Genomic DNA, 15,438 nt, shown 5'->3' with positions numbered 1-15,438 from the left:
TGGGGATTTGCTCTCCTCCAACTCTAGGCTCCAGATAATTGGAGGGAGGGTAAAGATTACGGAGCAATTTATTGAGTCACATACGGCCCGGAAGTCCTGGGGGACGGGCTCTCAGCGGAAAGGGGTGGACCAGGGGGGCGGGCTTTGCATTAGGGCGGCGGGATTCTTTCGTGTGTGGGGGTGGAGCCGCCACGCTGTGCTTTCCTGGAGCGTGGGAGGCGGGATTTGGGGCGGGGCCGCAATTGTGGGCGGGGTCCCAAGAAGGACGAGGGCGGGGCCGGAGCCGGCGCGGGAGATCAGGGCGGGGTCGGGTCCGCTGTCTAGTTGCTTTTTCCAGGCATGGCTCCGCGCTCTTGGCGCTGGTGGCCCTGGACGGCATGGCCTCGGACCCGGCCGCCTCCTTCCGAAAGCACCCAGAGTAGGAGCAGGGCACCTGTAGGGCTGAATGGGAGCGTGGGGAGGCCTGCGAGCGCTAAGTATAGGAGTAAGAGCCGAGCTGGTTCAGGGCTGGAGAGGGGAGAGAGAGGGGACCAGGGGCGAGACTGGAGGGGTCCACTCATGCAGATGAGATGGGGGTGGTGTACAGGGGCAGGTGGCCGCCTGTGCGGTAATATGTGAGGCTCCTGGGGTGAGACAGGGGTCAACAAAAGTGAGAAGGGGAGACCATGATGTCCACAGAAGTGAGAAGGAGTGAATGGGGGGTGATAAGGAGGTCTGTGGGGCGAGAGGGAAGTCTGAGGCGAAACAGGGGCCTCTATGGGCAATAGAGGGCTCTGTGGAGAGAGAGGTAAGAAGAGGTAAAATGGGGCCTTGTGGGGAGATCCACAGGGGCGATATGGGGTCTCTTGGAAGGATGTGGTATTCTAGCTGGGTGGGTTGGGAACCCGGTGAGAAAAATTAAGAAGTGCTGAGCAGGGAAACTTCAGGGGTGATGGGGATTGTCGAGTAGGCCATCTTCAGCGGCATAGTAAGTTCATGGGTGAGATGAGGGCTCTGGATGGAGACACAGCCTTTGGGAATTCAGATGAAGTAAGGGACCCTGCAAACGCCAAAGCTTTGAGGAAAGAGAGAAGGAGTGCACAGATGAGGGTGAAGCCTGGGAAACCCCGTTTTCTGTTGGACACTGAAGTTGGGGCTTGGGATGGGGAGGGAGTCTTTTTTTTTAATTTTTTAAATTTTATTTTATTTTATTTATTTATGGCTGTGTTGGGTCTTCGTTGCTGAGTGCAGGCTTTCTCTAAGTCGCGGCTGGTGGGGGCTACTCTTCACTGCAGTGCGCGGGCTTCTTATTGCTGGGGCTTCTCTTGTTGCGGAGCACGGGCTCTAGGAGCACAGGCTTCAGTAGCTGTGGCCCGTGGGCATCAGTAGTTGTGGCTCGCGGGCTGTAGAGCGCAGGCTCAGTAGTTGTGGCGCACAGGCTTAGTTGCTCTGCAGCATGTGGGATCTTCCCAGACCAGGGCTCGAACCCGCGTCCCTTGCATTGGCAGGCGGATTCTTAACCACTGTACCACCAGGGAAGTCCCGGGAGGGAGTCTTGAACTGACCTTCCTCCCCGGTCCCCCCTGCCCTAGGCTTCCACCAGCAGTTCTCCACACAGGAGCAGACCCCCCAGATCTGTGTGGTGGGCAGTGGCCCAGCTGGCTTTTACACCGCCCAACACCTGCTAAAGGTAAGCCGCTTCCTCCTGGTTCCTTTTCCCATGATTCACCTGCTGCTCCAATCCTAAGGGCAAGCTCCACTCCTTCGGGTTTTAAAAGCACTCCTGGGTCCCTGAAGGGGAAGGGGCTCCCAGCCCATCTAGACGGGACATTTCCTGCATGCTTTGTCACCTGGGGCTCCCCACTCTAGGTCCTCAGCTAGAAGAGAAGTGTGTTTGCCTCATGGGTGATGGTCAGGGGTCTGTGGCAGACGGTCGGCTATGCCTTCTTGGCCAAGTACTCCAGGGAGCTTATGCAGACCTGCGTGATGACTTTGTTCTGCCCCTCGTCTTCCCTTCTCCTCTGTCTCCACTCTGTCCCGAACATCCTGCATCTTGAGGCCACCCCCTCTGCTCAGGGATTTCTGTAACTTTAGGCCCCTCACTGCACTCTCCTCGCCAATAGCTCCAGCCCTCCCCTTGCCATGCTGGTCTTCCAGCATGCTCTCCACCCTCCATTCCACGCCTTCCCCCCACCCCATGGCCGGGGTCTCAAGGTTTATAGTATTAGCCTTGGTGGGCAGGGCCCCAAGGTTGCTGGTCACCCTTGAAACCTCGGCAGACCTTGGTGGGAGGGAGGAGGGAGGGAGAATCATGGGTTGGCGTGAGTTGGTGGCGGTGGGGTGGGGTGGGGGAGGGGTGCGGGAGACCTAGGCTGACTGAGACATAGGACGATGACCTTGCTGTGGAGAGAGAGGAGAAAGGATGAATATATTAATTACACGCACACACACACACACACACACATATGCAGATATTAATACTTAAAAAGTAGGGCGATCAACCTGCTCAGCTTGCCCAGGATGTAAGGCTTTCAGTGTTAAACTGGGAGGGTCTTGGGGAGGCCAGGATGAGTCGGTCACCCTGCCAAAAAGTGACCTAAGCACGGCTTCCAAGCAGCACAGGGGAAAGAGCTAATTACGATGAAGTGACCAGCGTGAGCCCAGTTGGGTGGGGTCAGTCAGAAAGTGCTTCCTGGAGAAGTGAGTTGAAGGAGGTCTCAGGCTCTGGAGAGGGCCTCCCGCACGGGCGCTGGCAGGAAGACCAGGGATCTCCCAGGGGCTGGGGAGGTCCTGGAGGGCTCTGTGTAAGGGGCACTGTGCGAGCGGAGCCTGCAGTTTGGAGAGGGAGGCGGGTAGGCCTCCCAGGCAGGATTCTCAATGTCCCCAGTGTGAACAAAGGCTCTGGCCTGCACATACTTTCCCTGGGGGAGGTGCTGGGGGATGGGCACCGAGGCCAGTTACAGGCTGGTCCTGGCCCACTGGGAGCTCCAAGCGACTGGCTGTGCTCCCGCGGCAGGGACACGCGCAGCACATTTGGGACAGTGGCACTTAGCCGAGTCAGGCACTGTGTGTACTGCATCTCATCGCATCCCCAAGACAAGTTGCGAAGCAGGTGGCATGACTGTTGCTTCACAGATGAGAACTGAGCGAGGCTGCCCAAGGCCCCACCTCTGAGCAGGGAAGGCCTGGGTTCTGAGCGTGGGCACTCCGATGGCAGAGCCCGCTCTTAAGCTCCAGGCTGGGCCATTCAGTAACCAACCACTGGACACTGACATGATCCAGGCACAACTTGGCACTGGGAACATGGGTGCGAGCAGGACAGACGTGGTCCCCATGCTCAAGGACCTGACAATCTACTGTGGGGGGTTGTGGAGTGGTGGGAAGAGGGTTTATGCGGTATTCTAGGGCTCTGATGTGGCGGGGGGGGGCGTGTACAGGACGGGTACCTAACCCAGCCTGGAGGAGGTGACGTCCAGATTACTGTCTCAAGGACAGAAGGACAAGCCCGGTGGGGCAGGGGAATGGGTAAGAGGCCAGAGGGCCCCAGGCACAGAGAACCGTGTGACAAAGACCCAGAGGAAAGAGAATGCGGGTTTGGGGACCGTTGAGTTCAGGAAGGTGGGCGTGTGCAGTGAGGGTGGAGGGGTGAGAGCAGAGGCTGGAGGAGGTAGGCGGGCCCAGATCCTTGTGGCTGGGAAGCCACTGACCAGCTTGGACTCATGCAGTTTCTCTTGGTGCTGTCCCCCCCCTTCCCTCCATCAGAGACCTCTGGGGGACTTGTGAAAATACACATTTCTGGGCCTAGTTCCCACCTAATCAAACTGTGTCTGGGGCCCAGGAATCAACATTTGAAAACAACCCCCTGCCTGCTGCTATAGGTGGTTGGCTTCAGTGAAGGGTTTTAGGCAAGGGACTGAAAGCACCCCGTTTTTGATCTGGTGCCCTCTCTCTGCCTGCAGAGCGAGAGGCAGGGCTAGTGGCCGAAAGAGCAGTGGGGAGGATGGGGGTCTGATTGGACAGGGTAGAGGGGAGTCAGGGAGGAGCCCCAGCTTCCGACCCCGGAGCAGAGGGGGAGAGGTTTGGGGGAGGGGAGGACTGACTTTCATCCCAATGGGTGTGAGGTGTCAGGGGTGAGCTGTTCAGGGGTCTCAGGCTTGGTGGGGGGTCTGGGCAGAAGAGAGAGAGTAGAATGTCATCAGTAAGTCCACGGGAATTTGAGGTCACAGGAGGGAGCGGATGACAATTCCCCAGGGAATGTGTGTGGGGGCAAGGGAAGGGGGGTGTCTCAGATTGGAAGAACCTCAGAGAATATTCTTGTTAGAGGGGGGACGGAGAAATAGGGGCCTGGAAAAGAACAGCCAGAGGGACAGCCAGGGACCTGTGAGAGCTAGGGAGGAGGGGCATCCTGGAAGATGAGGCCAGTCCTGTGAGAGAACCAGTAAATAGGTCCAGCGGGTTGAGCCTTATGGAGGTGGCCTTGGAGAGAGCGCTGTGAGCTGGAGGGAAGGCTCCACAGCTGGAAAGAAGGGAAGATAAGATGGAAAGGCGGATAGCGCCCGGTATCGACCTCCAGGCTCAGCAGTTTGAACTTTGTCCCGCGGCAGGACAGCCAGGGAAGGTTTGTGAGCAAGGTGGTGTGACGGTAATGACAGCTTTTGATTGAACACCCACAGCAGGTCACTCCCTGGGCTAAGGGTGTAGGCTTTGCTCATTTCATCCAGAAGCCCACGCTGGAAGGAATGTTCTGTGGTCCAGTAAGGAACATTCCAGCGGCACAGAGTCAGATAGCAGTGGGGCTGGGTTGGCCCCGCGGCTGTTGACTCCAGAGCTGCAGCTCTTCAAGGGCACAGCGACGTCAGCGGGGCTTGAGGGGGGTGGGGAGAGTCGGGAGGCACGATGGGTGCGTGGGGGGCCGGGACTTGGGTGCAGGCAGTGGGATGTGGACAGAGGCAAGGAGCTGAGCGGGAGGCTTTGTTGGGCTGAGGGCTGCTGGAGGGCAGGAGCTCATTTGCCTCGAGTCCCACTGAATCGGGAGTGTGGAATCGCGCCACAGCCTGATCGGGCACGAGGCAGGGTAGTGTCACCCACGGGAGCCCCAGCTGCTTGACCCTGAACCTGCTTGTGGCCCAGAGTCTCACCGTCCTGGCCTCCGGGATGTTTCCCAACAACCCTGAGGGGCGTGTCATCTGTCCCGGTTTACAGAGGAAGAGACTGAGACCTGGGCGGACACTGGGACTTGCCGGGGCCATGCAGCTGTTTGGTGGCAGAGCTCCACCACACTTGTCTGCCCGACCCCCAAACCTGAGCCTTCCCCACGGCCCCTCTGGGTGCCCCGGGGTGGGGGGCAGGCAACGTGGAACCGACATACGAGTGAGATTGTTTTTTCTAAGACTAGGAGTAGGGCCACTTCCATCCCCTCTGCTCCCCTCATGCCCCAGCTGTGCCTCTAAGTCTCTGTCCTGCTGGTCCGCTTTCCAACAGGATGGTCTCGGACGCTAGAGCTAAAGCAGGTGTGAGTTTCCAAGGGTGGTTCTCAGGTCATCTGTGGGCTGGGCATTTCTAGAAGTGTCCGCGGGTTCTAGGGCAGGGCTGTGTGTCACGTCTGACCCAAGTAGACGAAGAAGCTCCCCTGATACGACTCCAGTGGAGGGAAAGCTGCCATCTTCCTTGGTTGGCCAGAGTTCTTGCCATCTCAGTGGGCTGGCAGTCCTTGAAGTCTGGCCTTGGCTGCCTGGCCCTGTGCTGCCCACTCCTCTAGCCCGGCTCTCTAGGCAGATGGGGAGTCGTGGGCCTTTCTCTCTCCTTGCAGAGGGTCAAGGCCACCTTGTTAGCCCACTGAGCTGGGCTCTCCTGCTTTGTCCTGGGAAGGGCAGGACCCACAGGGGCCCCCCTCGGCCCCACAGCCATTGCCTTCTCCCCCAGCACCACTCCCAGGCCCACGTGGACATCTACGAGAAGCAGCTGGTGCCCTTCGGCCTGGTGCGCTTTGGCGTGGCGCCCGACCACCCCGAGGTGAAGGTGGGTCTCTCTGGGCTCAGAGCAGGGCTTTGGAGACTTGACCCCAGGCCCTCTGGGGGGATGCCATACGGGACATTGTGGGGTGAGGGTGGCACAGCCACGGGCCCTGGAGCTGCCCCACCCTCTAACCCCTCCCACTCCGGGCCCCGGCAGAATGTCATCAACACTTTTACCCGGACGGCCCACTCTGACCGCTGTGCCTTCCACGGCAACGTGGTGGTGGGCAGGGATGTGACCGTGCAGGAGCTGCGGGACGCCTACCACGCCGTGGTGCTGGTGAGCGCAGACGGGGAGGGGGCAGGGCCGCCGCAGTGGTTGGTGGCAGCGGGTGGAAGACCTAGGGGTGAGGGCCACGGCGGAGGCTGTGGAGGAGGAGCCGGAAGGAGGCCGCTGGGAGCCCGGCGGGGGCTGCCTGGCCCCTTAGCCGCTGCTGAGGCCTCTGGGTCTTTCCTCAGAGCTACGGGGCGGAGGACCATCGGGGCCTGGAGATCCCCGGAGAGGAGCTGCCGGGCGTGCTCTCAGCCCGGGCCTTTGTGGGCTGGTACAATGGGCTTCCTGAGAACCGGAAGGTGAGTTTGGGGAGCGCTCCCCCGGCCTCTTCCTCCCCACTCCTCCACCGGGGCCAGTGGCAGCTCTTGGCTGCCGCAGCTCGGGGAAGAGGGAGCCACAGGCCTGGGAAGCGCGCAGTGAGATGAGATGTGAAACATCAGGCTGGCTGAGGGGCGAGGCCCCTGGGAAGAGGGGGCGCCGGGTCGGGGTGGAGGGACCTGAGCTGAAGCTCAGGGCGGGTGGACTTTCCGAGAGTAGGAGAGCCTGAGGGTGCGGCCGGGGACTGGGCGTGAGGCTGAGATTAGCCTGACTGGGGCCGAGGTTAGGGGACCCCTATCCAGACCTCTGTCCTCCAGCTGGCGCCGGACCTGAGCTGTGACACGGCCGTGGTTCTGGGGCAGGGGAATGTGGCTCTGGATGTGGCCCGGATCCTGCTGACGCCACCTGAGTACCTGGAGGTGAGTGGGTAGGTCAAGGGCCGGAGGGGTGGAGGGGGGTCACACCAAGGAGAGGGTGACCCTGCCTGCAGGGTTTGGGCCTCGTGCCTCCACGCTGAGCCTCTGTTTCCCCTTGGTGCTGGGCAGAGGCCTTCTAGAAGGCAGCCCGTGAGCTTCGTCTCATACCATTTCCCCCTTCACATTCTGCAGCTACATAGGCTTTTTTTTTTGCGCTGTACGCGGGCCTCTCACTGCTGTGGCCTCTCCCGTTGCGGAGCACAGGCTCCGGACGCGCAGGCTCAGCGGCCATGGCTCACGGGCCCAGCCACTCCGTGGCATGTGGGATCTTCCCGGACCGGGGCACGAACCCGCGTCCCCTGCATCGGCAGGAGGACTCTCAACCACTGCGCCACCAGGGACGCCCCCATAGGCTTTTTTGAAAAAAGTTTTCAGTATACACACACCATTCCTCTTGCTCAGAACCCTCTCAGCTCCCCTCCTGCCCGTTAACCTGTTTGCATCTTTTAGTTCTTGGTTCAGTTCTCCCTTCCTCCAGGAAGCCTCCATGGACCTGAATAGGTCCATTTCCCTGTAATACTCTCCTCCCATAGACTTGGCTACTTCTGTTTCAAAGCATGTTGTCACCACTGCGATTTTATACTTTTTATTGAATATTCGATAAGTCTCTCTCTCCACCAGATCAGAAGCTCTGTGAAGGCCAGTACCACGTCTCTTTTGCTCAACATTGACACCCCCCCATCCATGCCCTTTGCACAGTGCCTGGCATGTGGTAAACACTCAGTAAACACTTGTTGAATGAAGAGCGTGGGCCTGGTTTGCTACTAATTGGAGCCATTCGCAGAATTGGCAGCAGTGCTCCATCCGGCCACCGGGGGGATGGGCAGCGGTGCCACTTCAGGCTGCCAACCTTCTCACCGCCCAGCCAATGGAGAGGTCCCCCTTCTGCTGTCAGTGTCCAACGACTTTAAGGTCCTCCTTTTGTGCCAGAAAACGGATATCACGGAGGCTGCCCTGGGGGCACTGAGACAGAGTCAGGTGAAGACGGTGTGGATAGTGGGCCGACGTGGACCCCTGCAAGTGGCCTTCACCATTAAGGTGCTGGGGCCTGAGGGAGAGGGGCCAGGGTCCCAAGTAGATGGTCTGCTCCTTGGGGGGTGTGGCAGGGCAGAGCTGCCTGGGGTGGAAGAGGGAGAGCCAGGCAGGGCCCCCCCTGGGGCCCAGTGCCTTGTGTGCTGGTGGGAGCTGGTGGTGTCTCCCACCTGGGCTGGGCTCTGGGGTGGGCTCAGGAGTGGACAGTGCTCTGGGCCTGACTCCTCCCCCACTCCCCGCCCACACCGCCAAGGAACTTCGGGAGATGATTCAGTTACCAGGAACTCGGCCCATTTTGGATCCTGCGGATTTCTTGGGCCTTCAGGACAGAATCAAGGGTGAGGGGCCCTGGCCCGGCCCCCCGGCTCACTAGGGAGGGGATGGTCTAGGTCAGAGAGGGCTCGGGAAAGGCATTAGGGGAGAGGGCTGTAACCCGGACGCCGCCCTGAGATGTTCTGTGTTGCTAACAGAGGTCCCTCGCCCGAGGAAGCGGCTGACGGAACTACTGCTTCAAGCAGCCACGGAGAAGCCAGGGGTGGCGGAGGCTGCCCGCCGGGCATCGGCCTCCCGCGCCTGGGGCCTCCGCTTCTTCCGAAGCCCTCAGCAGGTGCTGCCCTCGCCAGATGGGCGGCGAGCGGCAGGCATCCGCCTGGCAGTCACCAGACTGGAGGTGAGTCTCCTGTTACCCAAAGACACCCCCATTCTCAAATCTCCCCAGCCCCAGCCTGGCGCTTCCCACCCTCTCCCCACAGGGTGTTGGTGAGGCCACCCGGGCAGTGCCCACTGGAGCCGTGGAGGACCTCCCCTGTGGGCTGGTACTGAGCAGCATTGGTTATAAGAGCCGCCCCATCGACCCCAGTGTGCCCTTTGACCCCAAACTCGGGGTCATCCCCAATATGGAGGGCCGGGTTGTGGATGTGCCAGGTGAGAGGGTGCAGTGGGGGGCAGGGAGGCTGGTGTCTCCCGGGGCCATTCACATTCATTCATTCATCTGGTGACATGCATTGAGAACCTGCTCTGAGCCAGGCCCTGTCCCAAGACCCTGGCCCTGCCTCAGCCTCCTCTTGGCCCTAGAGGAAGCTCCCAGTCTAGCTGAGATGCCCACACATATGTCTGGTTATTAAGTCATTCAGTTTACTGAGGCCTGCTCTGGGCTAGGCCTAGTGCTGGGACTGGAGACGAAGCAGCAGCCCCTTGGCCTCAGCGAGCTTCCAGCCTGATTTAATATCCACAGACCTGTCTAGTCATTCATTAATTCGTTCAGTGTTTACTGAGAGCCTGTTGAAACAAGGTGGGCAGGACCCAGCTCCTACAGGGAGCTCCTGGTCTACAGGGACACTGAGGTGTAAGGGGGATGGCATGGTAAATACAGGTTGGGAAGCATTGAGGGCAGTGGGCCAGCGGCCAGAGTGGGCCCAGCTGATGGATGCTGGGAGGCCGTGGGGTGTATGGAGGCGTGCGTACATGTGTGTGTGCTGAGGCCCAGGCTTGCCAGGGGTGTCTGGCCAACTCCCCATTCCTTACCCCTTTGTTACCCCTCTCCAAGGCCTCTACTGCAGCGGCTGGGTGAAGCGCGGGCCCACAGGTGTCATCACCACTACCATGACTGACAGCTTCGTCACCGGCCAGATTCTGCTGCAGGACCTGAAAGCGGGGCTGCTGCCGTCTGGCCCCAGGCCTGGCTATGCAGCCATCAAGGCCCTGCTCGGCAGCCGAGGTCTGGGCCCCGTGTGAGCTCCTGGGAGGTGGGGTGGGGGTTCCCTGGGCCCTTCACTGTCTGGAAGGGGGCTGCTCTGGGCTGGGGTAGGGGAGGAGGTGAAAGCAGTGACCCGTTTTCCCTCTGCCGCAGGGGTCTGGCCTGTTTCTTTCTCGGACTGGGAGAAGCTGGATGCTGAGGAGGTGTCCCGGGGCCAGGGTGCGGGGAAGCCCAGGGAGAAGCTGCTGGATCCTCAGGAGATGCTGCGGCTGCTGGGACGCTGAGACCAGATCCCAGGCAGGCACGGAGGGGAGGAGTGCTGTGCGGGGGAGAGGGATCGGGGTCAGTCTGAGCAGGACTCTGCACCACAGCTGCATCGCCTGGCCGTCCTGGCGTGGGGCCTTGGCTGCCCCTTTGCCAGGGGCCTCTGAGCATTTCCTCGTGCCAGAAAGTCGCTCTTGCCACTGTGGGCAACTCTCAGCAAGGAGATAACCTTAGTTAGGGATGGGTGCAGGTGCAGGCTGACCTTCCTCCCTCCTGCCTATCTCCTGCTGGACTTTGGAGGGTCACCAGGTCGGAAATATGCTGGAAATAAAACACCTGCAACCGAGGGACAGTGGTTGATGTGCGACTTCTTCTGGGGCCCGGGGTCACCTTCCAGCTGCAGCTCCCCTCCAGTCACCAGGTGGCGCTGCAGAGCCAGCTCCCTGTTCAGGGGCCTCCTGGGGGCTTGAAGGGTTTTGGCAGCCAGTGCTGGCACCCACCGTCTTTTTCTCAGCTTGGTCCTGCTGCGGCAGCCGACCTGCCTTCTGCCCACACGGCAGGCACCTTGCCTACTCTGCTGGCCCTACTGCTGGGTCCCCTCCCTGGTTAGTACGACCCAAACAAGAACAGAGAGAGCTGGGCAGCAGCTTGCCCCATCTGCTCCCTGTGGCCCCTCTGTCTGGGGCGGGTCCCCCACTCTGTCCTTCCCGCCTTTGTTGGTTTCCAGCCAGACTGACAAGCCTTGAAAAAATAGTACCTCAATGTCCGTAGCCTGTTCTCCATCTTTTACACCAGGCCCCAAGATGCTGGCCTCACTTTATAGACAGGGGGCTTCTCGGAATTAACCGGCCCAAGGTCACACACTCAGTGAGCTTCGGGCTCGAACCCGGGGTTCCGGGCAGCCCGTTTTCTCCGAGGTTGCACTTGGTCCCGAGTGTCCTGTCGGGTCTGGGGACACAGTCGTGGAGAGGGGAGAAGGGACGCGAGGGCGGGCAACAAGAGTCCTAGAACAGCACGGGAGCGGGCGGCGGGGTGGGCCGGCCGGGGCGGGCCGGGGCGGGGCGGAGGCTGCGGGCCCCGGTGGGGCGGGCCCGCGCGGGTGGCGGCGGCGGCAAGCGCTCCAACACAGCCGGTCGGCGAGCCCTGGAAGCCTGAGCGCGGCGCGCTGCCCAGCCCGGGACGGAGCCGGGCGCCGAGCGGGCCACTAGAGGGGCCCGGGGGGCGGGCCCAGTCCAGCGCGCCAGGCCGCGCCACGGGCACCGGCCCCGCGGTGCCCTAGCTCAGGCGCCCGCCGGGCTAGGACAGCACGCGCCAGCGCGCTGAACCGAGGCGCGGGGACAGGCAGCGCGCGGGAGGCGGTCGGCGCGGGCTCTGGGCGCGGGCGCAGCGCCCCTTCCCCCCGGTGAGTGGCGGGCGCCGAGCTGGGGGCGCCAACTTCGCCGCCAACTTGGGGCTGGGCTCAGGCGCCGCGCGGGCAAGGACAGCGGAGACAGATGGCGCGGCACCGGGGAGAGTCTGGTGGACGCAGGGAACCCCAGGAAGGGGGCGCCGGGGGACCGGGACCCTCGGGGACCGGGCCTGGGGTTTGGACCCGGGCGGGCGGAGAGGAGGTGAGGAAGAGGCCGAGGTGACAGGCGCGCGGCGGGCGCGAGGGAAGGGCGCGGGTGAGGCGCCCAAGACGTTCGTCTCCTGGGTCGCCGAGCCCTCCAGCTCTTTCGCCCGGCACCGCGGCACCGCAGGGAAGGGTGCGGTGTGGGGACGTGGGAGTCTAGGCTGCGGGCCCCACAACTGTTGCTGCTGGAAGCCGGGCGGGGGCTGGGGAGCGGGGCTGGGGAGCGGGGCTGGGAGCTGGGGCCGTGGCTGGGTTCGGCCAGAGCGGAGGGGGCTGGAGAGGGCACGGAGCAGAGAGGACGAAAGGGGGCTGTCGGTGGCTCCAGGAGCCTGGCCCCCTGCTCCCGGAGGTCTGCTGAGCACCTACCGCGCGCATCTGCCTTCACACTCCCGCCCCTTCACCGGCTGTAAGTCCCCCAGGTCCTCCCCTCCCAGCTCTTCCTTCGGTAGAGCGCTCCCTCCTCTGACCTCAGGAAATCAGCGTGGGCTTCACCGGGTGGTGGGCTCTTCCCAAATGCTGGACCCGCGCCCGGCGGACCCAGTCCGAGGAGGGGAAAGGAAGGGTGGGCGAAGAGGACCTGGGAGAGCCGAGAGCCTGGGTGCACTGGGCCCTGGCTGCCCCACCAGCGTGTTGCTCTGGTTCCCCGGGGCTTCGACCAGGATCCCCGACGGCGGGGAAGGGGAGCCACTGAGCCTCCTGCGGCAGAAGGCGGTTCGTGCCAGGCCTAGGTGGGCAGGGCCAGGTCCAAACGAAGGCAAAGCACCCAGCGGCCAGAAAATCGCCAAGGGTGCGTCCCACGACCCATCCCAAGGTCCTGTTGGGTGAGCGAAGGGGGAATTCCCGCGGGGCCCTGAGGCTCACCCCACTTGTCCTACTGCTCACCCGTCGGGACTTGGGGCCCAGTCCCCAGCCCTCTGACAGTGGCACCGCCCTGGCTCGATCCGACCCGGGCTATGGAGAAACTGAGGAAAGGAACTTGGGCGGCGGGAGCTCGTCTGCTCAGTCTCAGAGCCCGTCTAGTTTCTGGCTGCGCCAGTCCGTTTCCAACCTGCTCCTAAACCCCGTTAGGAATTCGAAGAGGAGCGTGAAGGGGACTGGGTAGGTCGGGAACCGGACTCCTGGGTTCTCCCTAGGGCAGGGCTGGGCTGGTACCCGCCTACAGCCCCGCCTGCCAGGCGAACTCGGCGCCCCCCACCCGCGGGGCTTGGGGTGGCGACCCAGCTTGGGGCAGTGGGGATGGGGACCTGGGAGCTGGGACCCTCTCAGAGGGTGGCAGCGAGGCGGGGGGCGCGGAGTGCGTGGTGCCCAGTTTGGCCGCCAGGAGGCGTGGCGCGGGTCCCCGCGCCCGGAGTTGCCGCCGCTGCTGCCGCCGCATCGCGAGTGTCCTTGAGCCGCGGGTGACGGTGGCCCTCGCCGCTCGCGCCCCCTCCTCCCGCGGGGGGAGCCCGATGCCACGTTCCCTATGAATTATTTATCGCTGGCCTAAAAATACCCAGAACTTCACAGCCCGAGTGTAAGAGATTCCCCCGGGGGTTCCGGGAGGAATCAGCTGGGGGGGGGCGGGTTCGTCTTGGAGGAGGGAGACCTCGGTGACCGCGCCAGTGGGGGCAAGGTGGAGGGGTGGTCTTCTCCCCTGGCGCCTGGGTTCAGGTCTTAGCTCTGCAAAATGGAGGGAGGGAAACCCGACGGCAAAGCTGAGGCCGCTCACTCGGAGGGCAGTGGATCCAGAGGAGCCGCGCAGCCGGGGTCCCTGGGCGCCCGGGAAACAGCGCGGTTGGTGGGCGGCCATCAGATGTCTGGGGTGTGAGTGCGCGTGCACGTCCGTGTGCGGGAGCCTGCCTGGGATTGGGGGAGCAGGGGGAAGAGAAGAGCCCTAAGCTCGTGGAGGTGCTCAGGCCGTTCAAGGTGATGCTGAGTGTCCCGGAAGTGTCACCATTGCCACTCTCCGCCGGGCTTTTGGGGGGTCCGGGAGTTCATCAAATATTAACAGCACGTTTGTGAAAGGTGCGGACGGCAAGTGGGTGGGCAGAGGTCCTTAAGACCGCAGTCCAGTATGGGGCAGGGGCAGCATGGAGTGGGCAAATTCCTGCAACAGGGGGCAAAATGATGAGGGAGACATCGCAGAGGCATAGCCAGGAGCTCCCCAACCTGGGGGGGGGGATGCTGGGGGCGGGGGAGAAGGGCAGCTGGCTTACAGCCAGACCCAGACCCTCTGTCTTCTCACCCGTGTTTCCAGAGCCGCCAGGCACTAAGGCAGGTGCTCTGTGGCAGAGGGATTTAGGTGGGGCTCTGAAAATTCTGGAATTTGTCCTGTAGACAAGAGAGAGGCAGTGGGAAGAGGACATTGTAACCTGAGGGAACAGCAGAGCAAAGGCCTGGAGATGCTGACAGCAGGAGCTGTCTGGCCACCAGACCTGAGGGAGTGTGGGGTGCATGGAGGGGAGGACAGTTGGGGTGCGTGGGGCTCTGTCCATGGGACCCAGGTGTCTGGACTTCATTTGTGGGCACCAGGGAGCAGCTGTGCTCTTAGAGGAGGGGTGCAGTGGCCAGAGGACTGTTTCAGGCCAGTGGGGCAGGCGGGGGTGGGTGGATGGGAGGCGGAGAGGTGGGAGGCCAGGGGGAGGCAAGTGGGAAATTGGACGAGGCCAGGGCTCGGGGATGACCTCCTGCCTTGCGGGGGAGGCTGGATGCCTCGTGGTGCTGGGACTCTGGAGCCTGGATCTGCCCATTGCTGTTTGAAGCTCAGAGACTGGCCTGATTGGGGCCCCTCCCTCCAGGAGCATTCGGCAATCCCTCCTCATCTCCAGTCCTGGAGGACACCTTCCCAGCACAGAGAGTTTCTAGGGGCAGTCCCCCCTCAGAGCTGAGGGAGGACCTGGGTCCTTCATCTAGAGTCACGTGGTCCAAAAGAAACAAAGTGAGAGCCACATGTAGGCACATTAGAAAAGGAAAAGAAAAGTGCAATGAATTCTAACACTATATTGTTTAACTCAATGTAGCTAAAATATTTCTTCAACGTGTAATCCATATAAAAATATTAGTGAGAGATTTTCTTTTTGTAATACAAAGTCTTCACTCTCCAGCGTGCATATTACACTTCACAGCGTACCTCAGTTTGGACAAGCCACATTTAAGTGCCCAGTAGTCATACGTGACTGGTGGCTGCCGTATTTGACAGCGCGGTTCTAGAGCTCAGAGCTGGGAGGCATAAGTGGGGGAAGCTTCGGGCTTCCCAGAGGATGGGGAACCTATAGAGGTGGGCAGAGATGAGCACAGAGAGGAATTGCAAAGGAAGAAATGAGCCCGACAGTGCTCTTTGCAGGTGTGATTTGAAATCCCTCATTGGAGGTAATGGTGGGCACGGCACGCTTAGGTTCCCACCCTAGAATCACACGCCTCCAGGCTGATGTTCTAAGTCAGTGTACTGGGAAACCATACACGGGGGGAGATTTCAAGGGCACAAAAATGAGCACAGTGTGCCCTCCCCTGCCCCAAATCCTGTCTTCTCATTTTGAAATGAAACCAAGCCCAGCCTGGTCACCATTTGGCTCTCCCCTGTTCAGAAGTTTCACTGGGGATGCCATGGAGATGGAGAGGGTGGCAAAGCTGTGGCCGATGGCCAGCTGGGAGGGAGAGCTGTATCCGTGGGCACCACTCACCGGTGTGGCTGTTTGTCCAAAAGCAATGATGTTTGTTTCACAGGGATACACGTCAGGCCCTTGGGGTAGGTTAAAAAATCCCTCACACCAGCGATGGCCTAGGGTGGCAGGTCA

The 15,438-nt window shown here is 61.6% G+C and overlaps 1 protein-coding gene across 4 annotated transcripts; it reads left to right on the top strand.

Annotated features, from left to right (window-relative positions):
- Window positions 1-290: 290 nt before the first annotated feature.
- FDXR (ferredoxin reductase) lies at window positions 291-10,401 on the top strand. 4 transcript variants are annotated; one of them, XM_027080586.1, is made up of 13 exons: window positions 302-418; window positions 1,010-1,128; window positions 1,598-1,669; window positions 5,902-5,997; window positions 6,151-6,273; window positions 6,453-6,566; window positions 6,903-7,004; window positions 7,992-8,099; window positions 8,347-8,431; window positions 8,564-8,763; window positions 8,846-9,017; window positions 9,640-9,810; window positions 9,943-10,400. In XM_027080586.1, exons 1-13 carry the CDS (start codon window positions 340-342, stop codon window positions 10,071-10,073), a joined length of 1,572 nt encoding a protein of 523 aa, XP_026936387.1. In that variant the 5' UTR covers window positions 302-339; the 3' UTR covers window positions 10,074-10,400. The 4 variants fall into 4 exon arrangements, with proteins under 4 accessions (XP_026936385.1, XP_026936387.1, XP_026936384.1 ...); XM_027080584.1 differs by lacking the exon at window positions 1,010-1,128 and having other exon boundaries at window positions 291-418; window positions 1,572-1,669; window positions 9,943-10,401; XM_027080583.1 differs by lacking the exon at window positions 1,010-1,128 and having other exon boundaries at window positions 302-484; window positions 1,572-1,669.
- The last annotated feature ends 5,037 nt before the right edge of the window (window positions 10,402-15,438 follow it).

This window comes from Aethalodelphis obliquidens, unplaced genomic scaffold (genome assembly GCF_003676395.1).
Source record: "Aethalodelphis obliquidens isolate GAN/ISIS:26980383/991018 unplaced genomic scaffold, ASM367639v1 scaffold44, whole genome shotgun sequence".
In the NCBI taxonomy this organism is placed as follows: Eukaryota; Metazoa; Chordata; class Mammalia; order Artiodactyla; family Delphinidae; genus Aethalodelphis; species Aethalodelphis obliquidens.
Note: the sequence above shows the minus strand (reverse complement) of the source record. Positions and strands in the feature narration are given on the sequence as shown.

What these genes read in the sequence shown, in the direction of transcription:
- FDXR (XM_027080586.1), top strand. Translation starts at nt 340, where the DNA reads ATGGCTCCGCGCTCTTGGCGCTGGTGGCCCTGGACGGCATGGCCTCGG. An exon ending in GTTTTCTGTTGGACACTGAA is followed by an intron (nt 1,129 to 1,597) that starts GTTGGGGCTTGG and finishes TTCTCCACACAG; the next exon opens with GAGCAGACCCCCCAGATCTG. An exon ending in GGCCCTGCTCGGCAGCCGAG is followed by an intron (nt 9,811 to 9,942) that starts GTCTGGGCCCCG and finishes CCTCTGCCGCAG; the next exon opens with GGGTCTGGCCTGTTTCTTTC.